Here is a 10,334-nt window from a genome sequence, read left to right on the forward strand (position 1 = left end):
AAAGTTTATTATTATTATTATTATTATTATTTGATCCCCATTAAATGTGCACAGTTAAAACCAGTTTTTGTGACAAATATACACATAATATGTGTTGTCTAGAGCTTAGTTTAAAATACTTAATTTGTAGTTTTAATGTGCAAATGAATCGTTTTTCAATGGCTTCTTTTTTCTCTAGAGTGTACTCTTATTCCGAAGAGATCGTCCACCGGAAGTCTTATGTTTGATAATTATTGTTGCTCACGGAACACAGTTCTTCTTAAAAGCTGATGACGGAACATAGCTGAAAGAGCTTGTAGTCACTCGGCGTGAAAATGTCTCATAAAGGAGGTCAAATGCGGCAAATGGAGTCTGTATGGCTGTCGATAAATGAACAGCTGACGTCGGTGGGAGAGGAGATATTGTGTGTTTTGGACAGACAGCAGCGTGGTGCTGATGTTTGTTGTGTGAAGCTCAATGTCAGAGTGTTTGTGTTGGAGCGCCTCAGTGCGGCTGCAGAGTTCATGTGCAACCTCTTCCAGAGAGAGATAGAGAGTCTCTATCTATCTCTGGAAGAGGTTGCACATGAACATGAACTAGAGACACTAGAAACTCTGCTGGAGAAACAAAACAAACTGCTGGACACTGATTTTGATATGGACATCGATCTACACACTGCAGGTTTGTAAACACATGTTTGCATCATGTTGAACAACACAAGCTACATTAGCTATTGCTACTAGGCTAGTAGCTTAGCTACACATAGCTGTGCTTAGCTACTAGACCAGTGGCTTAGTTAAGGTAGCATACTAGCTGAACTGAACTACATTTCTCAGTAGTTCTTTATTATTACATCGTGTGTTCAGGTACATACGAGTAAAACATATTTTCGTGTGTCTTCTTCAGACATTGAAACAGCATGAGTAAGTAATTATGTGTGTTTGTGGTTGTGTTGTGGTGTGGTGTGTGTGTGTGTGTGTGTGTGTGTGTGTGTGTGTGTGTGTGTGTGTGTGTGTGTGTGTGTGTGTGTGTGTGTGTGTGTAAGGTTGCCAACATTCAAAAATGGAAAAAACGGGAGTCCGCCAGTGCGCGTGCGCACACATTTTTTTTGCGGTTTTGGGCGGATTTGGTACTTTTTTATATATTTTTTTGGTACTTTTATTTCGGTTTTAGGGTTAGGTTAGGGTTATGTTATTTAATTCTTTTGGGGGAGCCAGCCCCCCAAACTCCTGAAATGCATAGAAATCTATGACATTTATATTAAAAAAGCCAGCCCCCCAAACTCCTGAAATGCATAGAAATCTATGAAATTTATATTAAAAAAGCCAGCCCCCCAAACTCCTGAAATGCATAGAAATCTATGAAATTTACATTAAAAAAGCCAGCCCCCCAAACTCCTAAAATGCATAGAAATCTATGAAATATATATTAAAAAAGCCAGCCCCCCGAACTCCTAAAATGCATAGAATTCTATGAAATTTATATTAAAAAGCCAGCCCCCCGAACTCCTAAAATGCATAGAAATCTATGAAATTTATATTAAAAAAGCCAGCCCCCCAAACTCCTGAAATGCATAGAAATCTATGAAATTTATATTAAAAAAAGCCAGCCCCCCAAACTCCTAAAATGCATAGAAATCTATGAAATTTATATTAAAAAAGCCAGCCCCCCAAACTCCTAAAATGCATAGAAATCTATGAAATTTATATAAAAAAAAGCCAGCCCCCCAAACTCCTAAAATGCATAGAAATCTATGAAATTTATATTAAAAAAAAGCCAGCCCCCCAAACTCCTAAAAGGCATAGAAATCTATGAAATGTATATTAAAAATCCAGCCCCCCAAACTCCTAAAAGGCATAGAAATCTATGAAATGTATATTAAAAATCCAGCCCCCCAAACCCCTAAAATACTTAGAAATCTATGCAATTTATATTAAAAAGCCAGCCCCCAAACTCCTAAAATGCATAGAAATCTATGCATTTTGGAACTGTTACTATAACAGTTGCTAACCTGCTGCTGCAGTGCGGGGGGAGAGGAGACAGCTCATTCTTTCAGAATAGTATATTTTTATCTTGGATATGTGTTTTTCAAAAAACATGCAGAATCAGAATCGGGTTTATTGTCACATCACAGGTTTGCAAGGCAAAAAAGTGGGTGAAATTCGTTTTTGTACATCGTTCCCATCGCAACATTATTTCCATTGAAAGAAGATGGGGGAGGAAGAAGAGGGGTGTGGGGGCAAATGGGAAGGAGATCAAACGAGAACAACAAAAGGCCAAACAAGTTTATCTACATATTTACAAAAGTACCTGAGATAAAAGAAAAACTAAAGTGCTTGAGCATAGCAGCAATGTATGTATACTGTGCATGATATACTTGTGGACGTTATGGTGCTTTAGAGAAAAAAAGAGCACAACAAAAAGACCCAAAAAAAGTCAGTGCGATATACATGGGATTAAGGTGCAAAAGGTCAGTGCGTGTCAACTGCATAATCCACCTAAGGTGGACTGACCCTGGTATAATCCGCAAGTAGCTCCATGAGGGAGAGCAAAAAAAAGAAAGTCACTTGTACCTGGTATAGTCCACAGGAATGTCCAAGGAGGAGCTAAGTCCAAGTCATTTGTCCCCGGTATAATCCACAGGTGTGTTCAGGAAGAGCCAGAAAAAAAGTCTATTGTCAGGCTGCTAACAAGGCTCATGCCTCATTCAGCAGTCTGACAGCAGCCGGATTAAAACTGCACCAGAACCTGGTGGTGGTGCTCTTGATACTGTGGTAGGGCCCCTTGCCCAGTCCCGTTCGTTGTAGGGTTTTGAACAGTTTGTGACTTGGGTGGTGCTTGTCCTTGATGATGCGTTTGGCTTTGACCACGCACCGCTTTTTGTACAGTTCCTGGAGCGCTGGCAGCTCGCCTCCCATTATACGCTCCGCCGATCGCACTACTCGCTGTAGGCTGATCTTTTCTCGGGCAGCACAGGCCACATTCAAACGGCCATAGCTCTGGAATGGAGGATTGCGGCCATCAAATTTTCTTTTTTCGAGTTTACCGGACCCCCTTGCGTGTAATGAGCTGGTCTCCGTGAGGACGTAGGTCACAGAGAATATTTCATGATTTTTCAAAGGTAAAGTAAAAACTACGTTTTCGCTGGCAAGGGGACGGTAGACTGATGAATAAATTAATTAATTCCTGGCAGTGATTAAAATGGAGAATTGAATCGTGTATTAGGTGAATCATGCCACCCTTACTGAATGATAACTACAAGTTCTTTCTACTGGTGATTTCCACAGAGCACCACAGGGAGAGGTCTACGGTATCTAGAGAGAGGGTCTCCAAAAGACATTCAACGTTGTCAGAGAAACAGCGAGAGAAGGACGAGGGACGTGGACTGTTTGATGCAAGGATGCAACCTGTTGTAAAGTTGTACCGTATAGGTATGCACTGTTTTATTTACTTACTTACTAATTCTATTTGTTCCCTGTGGAACATAAGGCTGTGACTATCTGCTTCCATCTGCTCCTATCCTGTGCAGCATGTTTGTGCCTCGGCCCTCGTCCCATGTTGGGTTTGTCATCTTCAGTTCTGATCTTGAGTTTTTGAGGACCTCAAAAACTGAGGTTGTTTTTGGCCTCTTTCCACGTGGGGTCCATCTCAAGGCTACTTTAGGAATACGGTTCTGATCCATTCGGAGGACATGTCCGAGCCATCTGAGCCGTCGTGTTTTAATTACTGGTGTTTTAAATCTGTAGTAAAGTTGTACAGGATAGATGCAGTGTTTTATATACTGGTGGTTTAAACCTATGGTAAAGTTGTACAGGATAGGAATGTACTGTTTTATTTGGTGACAGTCATTTTCTTCATTCATATAAAAGGTGAGACACAAAACAGCATGAACTGAGAACAAAAAATGTGTCTTGAAAATTAAAAGAAAATAGGAACTACTAGACTAGTTGCTTAGCTTAGTTAAGCTAGTATTGCTAGCTGAACTGAACTATATTTCCCAGTAGCTTCAAGGTTCAAATTGTTATATATTGTGTTCAGGTACATCACAGTAAAGCTTATGTTCGTTCGTCTTCTTCAGAGTGTGTGTTTGTGTGTGTGTGTGTGTGTGTGTGTGTGTGTGTGTGTGTGTGTGTGTGTGTGTGTGTGTGTGTGTGTGTGTGTGTGTGTGTGTGTGTGTGTGTGTGTGTGTGTGTGCGCGCGCAAGATTTTGTGAGAGAAATGGGCAACCAGGCCTAGGAAAACAAGCCCAAAAGCCCCACTATTATAGGCCACACAAGCACTTAAAACTGTATACTGTACATCGGCTATTTGAAAATAGCAGATCTACATTGCGACACGATGCGACGTGTTGTGAGCTTGTAGATCTGCTACTACTGCTACATAAATAAATGTGGAATATTTGGAAGATTTTTGAAACATAACAACACAAATCTGGCACAAAACATTTTCAGATAGGAGTTAGGGACAAATACATATGATGTGGAAGTTAGTGAGAATGAGACGAACAGACGGAGTCTCTGATCTTGACTTCCCAACAAAAGACACACAGGTAATTCACTTCCTCATATCACCTCCCAATCTCCTCCCATTACCACCCCACCAATCCATTCTGAGGTGAGATACCTCCATCTAATGTCCACCTATTATTAACTCTATGGTGTCCACCACACAGGCCCCCCCCTGAACACTCAGAATTGACATTCAGTGCAACAATAAACCCCCCAAAACAGTACACCCAGTGTCTTTAGTCTCTTTTAGGAGGTCTGACCATACGGCCATAGCGACTGTATTTCACAGGGAACGTGGAAGGGGAAAGGGTAGAGATAGGGGCAGGGGGACGTCCATGCCGCCGACGAGGCCTCGCTGGTGGAACAACAGGGGTACCCTCGGATGGAGGGCATGGAACAGGGGCAGCCTTGGGCGGCCGGCCCCGGCGTGGGAATTGAGCCAGCTCCACCGGCTCGTCCGGGACCACATGAGCAGGCTTAAGGTGATCCACTGAAATCCGCTCTTTATTCCCCCCCATGTCCACCACAAAGTTCTTGGGGCCCGCCTCCAGGACACGGAAGGGCCCGTCATAGGGAGCCTGCAGTGGAGAACGGTGGGCATCATGACGGATGAACATGTAGCCGGCAGCCATCAGGTCCTTCGGAATGTAGGACTGGGGAAGGCAGTGGTGTGTGGGAACTGGGGCAAAAGCTCTCGCCGCATCCTGGAAAGCAGACCGGTGAACCGTTGTGGACCAGGGGCGTGAGGAACCAGGGAGGAACGCCCCAGGAACCCTCAGCTTTTGACCGAAAACCAACTCAGCTGAAGAGGACTGCAGGTCTTCTTTAGGGGCAGAACGCAGGCCCAACATGACCCACGGCAGACGGTCGATCCAGTTGCTGTCTGTGAGAGTGGCCCGGAGAGCAGCCTTCATGGAGCGGTGGAAACGCTCACACATCCTGTTGACCTTCGGGTTGTACGCTGTGGTACGATGGGGTTTCACCCCAAGTCTCTCAGCCACAGCATTCCACAGCTCAGACGTGAACTGGGCTGCCCTGTCCGACGTGAGATCCGATGGCGTGCCGAACCGGGTCACCCAGCCAGAGATTAACGCCCGGGCCACCTCTGCAGTTGTTGTAGAGGACAGGGGAACAACCTCTGGCCACCATAGTGAGGAGGTGAGTGAAACCCTAGGATGGGGGAAGTGGCCCGGCCCCACCAGGTCCACGTGGACATGGTCAAACCGCCTCTCTGGAATGCGAAACGGCTCCAGGGGGGCCTTAATGTGACGCTGTACCTTGGCACGCTGGCACGCCACACAGGAGGCAGCCCACTGTTTAACGTCCTTCCTAAGGCCCGGCCAGACGAACTTAGCCCCCACCAGCTTAACTGACGCCCTTACCCTAGGGTGTGAAAGGGCATGAATGGCGTCAAATACCCGGTGGCGCCAGTCAGTCGGAACCATGGGGCGGGGCTAGCCAGTGGAAACATCACAGAGGAGCGCGGCGCCGCTGTCGTGAAACGCCACATCCTCCAGTCGCAGTCCTGTCACAGCCGTCCTGAAAGCCTGAAGGCCTGAATCGGTGAGCTGCTCAGTGGCAGCAAAGTCAATGCCCAGGTGCACGGGACTGATGTGCGCCCTGGAGAGGCAGTCTGCCACCTGGTTATTTTTTCCGGCCACATGTTGAATGTCTGTCTGATATATATCAAGAATTCGGAGACGGATGAACAGACGGAGTATGGAGTCTCTGATCTTTACTTCCAAACAAAATGCATCAAGACACACAGGTAATTCACTTCCTCATATCACCTCCCAATCTCCTCCCATTACCACCCCACCAATCCATTCTGAGTCCACTCCATCTAGTGTCCACCTATTATTAACTCTATGGTGTCCACCACAATGACATGAACATATTGGAGAACCACTGGTTTAAATAATAATTTAAAACATTGGAAGCTCAAGCCCAAATACTGTAAGTAACTACACTTTAGAAACCAGCCCAAAAAAACACAACCTGCAACTACCAATATATGCAAGTAACTTTACTGAAAAATAAGCTGTGTGTGTGTGTGTGTGTGTGTGTGTGTGTGTGTGTGTGTGTTTGATATTATATGTATAATGTTCGCTGTTAGTATTACATTATTGCCAATCTGGCTAAAAAGGCCTCAGCCCCCAGCGTTTTTCACTTTGCATTTGACTCTGGGGGGGGGGATTAACTAGACCTATGCTGACTGGAAACCGGGGTTTGGACATGCCCTCAGCCCTCCACTTCCGGTGGTGCGCCTATGTTTTCATTCCCACTAACAATATTTCTCCACGGAACACTAACACCATTTCTCCCAAAGAACATGGATCGTTTTGGTTATAAGCCCACTTGTTTCTATGATGAAAGAGCAAGTTCAAATGTTACTAACTTTCTGTGGTTTTGTCGGCTCCGAGGACGCTATTGTTAAATGAGCGAGTGCACAGATGTAAATCCCGCCAACTATATTTGATTGGGTAAAGTGCGGCCTGCTTCCTGATCTGAAGGCACTCCCACTTGTAAGCTAACGCGCACATGTTCTGAACGGGGCTCCCGACAGAGTCAGTAGCGCAGCTCTGAATCTGTTCTTGCGGGATTACATTATTGCAAATGTATTAAATTAATTTAAGACCAAATAAGGTCTTAAAAAGGATTCAATAAAGGACAAAAAAGTCAAAGAAAGATGTTTGTCTTAAAAAAAAAAGTCCATAAACGATGATTCTTGTCGCATCCATGTATAGCATGAGATATGTGCACCTCTGGACCATCATAGGGTTATATATCTCTCCATGAAGGTTCTAATCAGCATTCATGCAAATCATGCATCAACTGAAGACGGTCTTACGCAGACAAGTGAGTAAATAATCTTGTCCAAAGGACAAGTGACTCGAAAAGTTAATGTCAAGTCCTGACAAATGTATTTGTTCCTCCAACTACCAAAGCTATAAAAACAGAAAACACTGTATGGAAAATTCAAAGTTCAAACATTTAATGATTTTCTCTCTTTGTATCTTTTCTTCTAGACGTCAAGCATCTCCCTGTGTGTAAAGAGGAGGTTTACACTGAACAACAGGACAGGAGCTCCAGTCTGGTCCAGGAGGAACCACAACCTCCACAGATTAAAGAGGAACATGAGGAGCTACTTCAAAGACCGGAGGAGGCTGATGGGTCAACTTTGACATTACTAGCAGTGAAAAGTGAAGATGATCATGATGATAATGATGAAAACCGAGAGACAGAGCCTGTAGCCAGCACCTCAACTCAACACATGAAAACACAAGCTGATGTACAGGACTGTGGGACATCACAACCATATTGTGACAACCAGCTCCTCTCTTCACACTGTACTGAATCTGATACTGGAGACAGTGATGATTGGGAGGTGACCAGTGAAGGCCAGTCAGCTTTAGACACACTGAAATCAACCAAGACACAAAATGTGGAAGGACAAAGATTGTCTTTAAGCAACAATCTGTCCCAGAGCCTAAAATTATCAAAACAGACTCACTCCGCGAGGAGTTACACGCCCTTTACTTGTACAGTTTGTGGTAAAGGCTTTATTCAAAATAGTGATGTAAAGAATCACTTGAAGACTCATACAGGGGAAAAGCCCTATACTTGTACATTTTGTGGTAAAGGCTTTAGTCAAAGTGGTAGTCTGAAAACTCACATGAAGACTCATACAGGGGGGAAACCTTGTACCTGTACAGTGTGTGGTAAAGGCTTGGCTCACAGTGGTCAGCTTAAAAGACACATGATGACTCATACTGGGGAAAAGCCCTATACTTGTACCGTTTGTGGTAAAGGCTTTGCTACCACGTTTGAGCTGAAGATTCATACAAGGAGTCATACAGGGGAAAAGCCCTTTACTTGTACAGTTTGTGGTAAAGGCTTTAGTCAAAATAGTGATCTAAAGAATCACTTGAGGACTCATACAGGGGAAAAGCCCTATACTTGTACAGTTTGTGGTAAAAACTTTCGTCTAAGTCGTCATCTAAAAATCCACATGATGACTCATACAGGGGATAAACCCTTTACCTGTACAGTGTGTGGTAAAGGCTTGTCTCACACTGGTTTGCTTAAACGACACATGATGACTCATACTGGGGAAAAGCCGTTTACTTGTACCATTTGTGGTAAAGGCTTTGTTACCATGCTTGAGCTGAAGAGTCACACAAGGAGTCATACAGGGGAAAAGCCCTTTACTTGTACAGTTTGTGGTAAAGGCTTTAGTCAAAGTGGTAGTCTAAAAAAACACTTGAGGACTCCTACAGGGGGAAAACCCTTTAGTTGCAGTTAGTAGCAAATGCTTGGGTCAAAATGTACATCCGAAGATAATTGGGATTCATACAGGGGAGAAGCTTTTAGTTGTATAGTAATAATGCAATTTCTCCCATGAAGCCATTTGAGTTGACACTTGATATTACAAAGACAAAGTATGATCATTCATTCTAATCCAGTATGACAATGACAAGTGACTGAATTAGAGGAATTGTATAATCAACATGACTGAATAAAAAAACTATTTAGTTGATTATGTTGTGTATGGAAATATAAATTGTATGGATATAAACAAAGCACAAAAGTTTGGAAATGTGTGTTTGGTAGATTATTTCGCTATCGTAATAATGTTTATGGCATTAACCTTGTATACCGTTGGATGTGTCAGACATTAACCCTTATACGTTTCTAAAGCCTCCTTATTTCCCTTTAAAATGGTTCCCCACTTGTTTGGAACATGCGTTTGTGGGATGAGTAGTTCAGCTGAGTATGTGTGTACGAAAAATCTGCCACTGCTTATTTTGCTTTTGCTATTGAATTGTTTGGAGCTTTCTACCCCAGGTGTCCCAAGTTACACATGGTATCTGGGGTACATTCATTGGGTTACAAAATAAATGTCATTCTATTGAAGGCAATGGGAACTTGGTTTTATTATCTTAGTAAACTTTTTAATAAAGACAACATGAATGATGTTTTCAAGTGTTACTTTCAAGTCATTGTCACGCAGCATCATATGTGTTTTTTGTGAATTATATTGCGATTCATTTAATAATTGATGATAAGACAAATACTATTGTGGCCTTTCAAACAAATAAATCAAGCCACTGTTGGTCGGGGTGGTGTTGCAGTCTATTGTTGCATACTCGCGTCCCTTCTTGTTTACAAACACTCACGGCGGAGATCCTAAAGTTGCATCAAACTAAAGATATGTATTTTCTGAGTGTCACTCTGTTACATAATCATAAACTTGATTATAAAACAAAAAAAGAGCCTGCGGTCAACAAACTGTGACACTTCCCCGTCTCACATTTCTCTCTTGTCACCCACAAATCATTCCATTCCCAGGGGGGTGAGGAGACCTCAATTCAAACCATAAATCAAATAACCAAGAAAATATAAAATTCATATAGCAGGCAATTAACACATTTGGGTGCCAAACACGGTCTGAACCGTGTTTGCACAGAGTAGCGCTTCGGTGCCGAACACGGTCTGAACCGTGTTTTCAGTCGCTTTTGTTTTTTTCCACACAGGAGGGGCTGGAGCAGCCCTGGAATCACCCACGGTGATTCTGAGAAGGAAGGGCCTTATAGATCACCGTGCCAAAAAACATGGCTCCCCATCCGCTTCCGTTCTATCTCCTTCTCTAAATATAATCTAATCTAATAACTCTGAAACTTTTTACGCTGGGGAAAACGACTCATTTTGTATGCGCGATCGCTGCGCCATTGTGACCCGCGTGAAAGATGTTATCGTCCCAGGCGTTAGGAAGGATCATCGTGCAAAATGCACGCATGCTTTGTTTCACATGGAATGCACGTCGTGGAGTCTACAGCTTAAACA

At 43.4% G+C, this 10,334-nt stretch overlaps 1 protein-coding gene across 1 annotated transcript; it reads left to right on the plus strand.

Moving 5' to 3' along the window:
• Window positions 1-503: 503 nt before the first annotated feature.
• LOC311038039 (uncharacterized protein) lies at window positions 504-9,847 on the plus strand (the record flags this gene model as incomplete). The annotated part of the gene is made up of 4 exons (XM_084047334.1): window positions 504-660; window positions 3,267-3,410; window positions 7,517-8,029; window positions 9,840-9,847. The coding sequence occupies 4 exons, from the start codon at window positions 504-506 to the stop codon at window positions 9,845-9,847; spliced, it is 822 nt and encodes a 273-aa protein (XP_083903460.1).
• Between the last annotated feature and the right edge of the window lie 487 nt (window positions 9,848-10,334).

The sequence above is a fragment of the Gymnoscopelus microlampas genome (assembly GCF_963454915.1).
Source record: "Gymnoscopelus microlampas genome assembly, chromosome: 21".
NCBI classification, from domain to species: domain Eukaryota; kingdom Metazoa; phylum Chordata; class Actinopteri; order Myctophiformes; family Myctophidae; genus Gymnoscopelus; species Gymnoscopelus microlampas.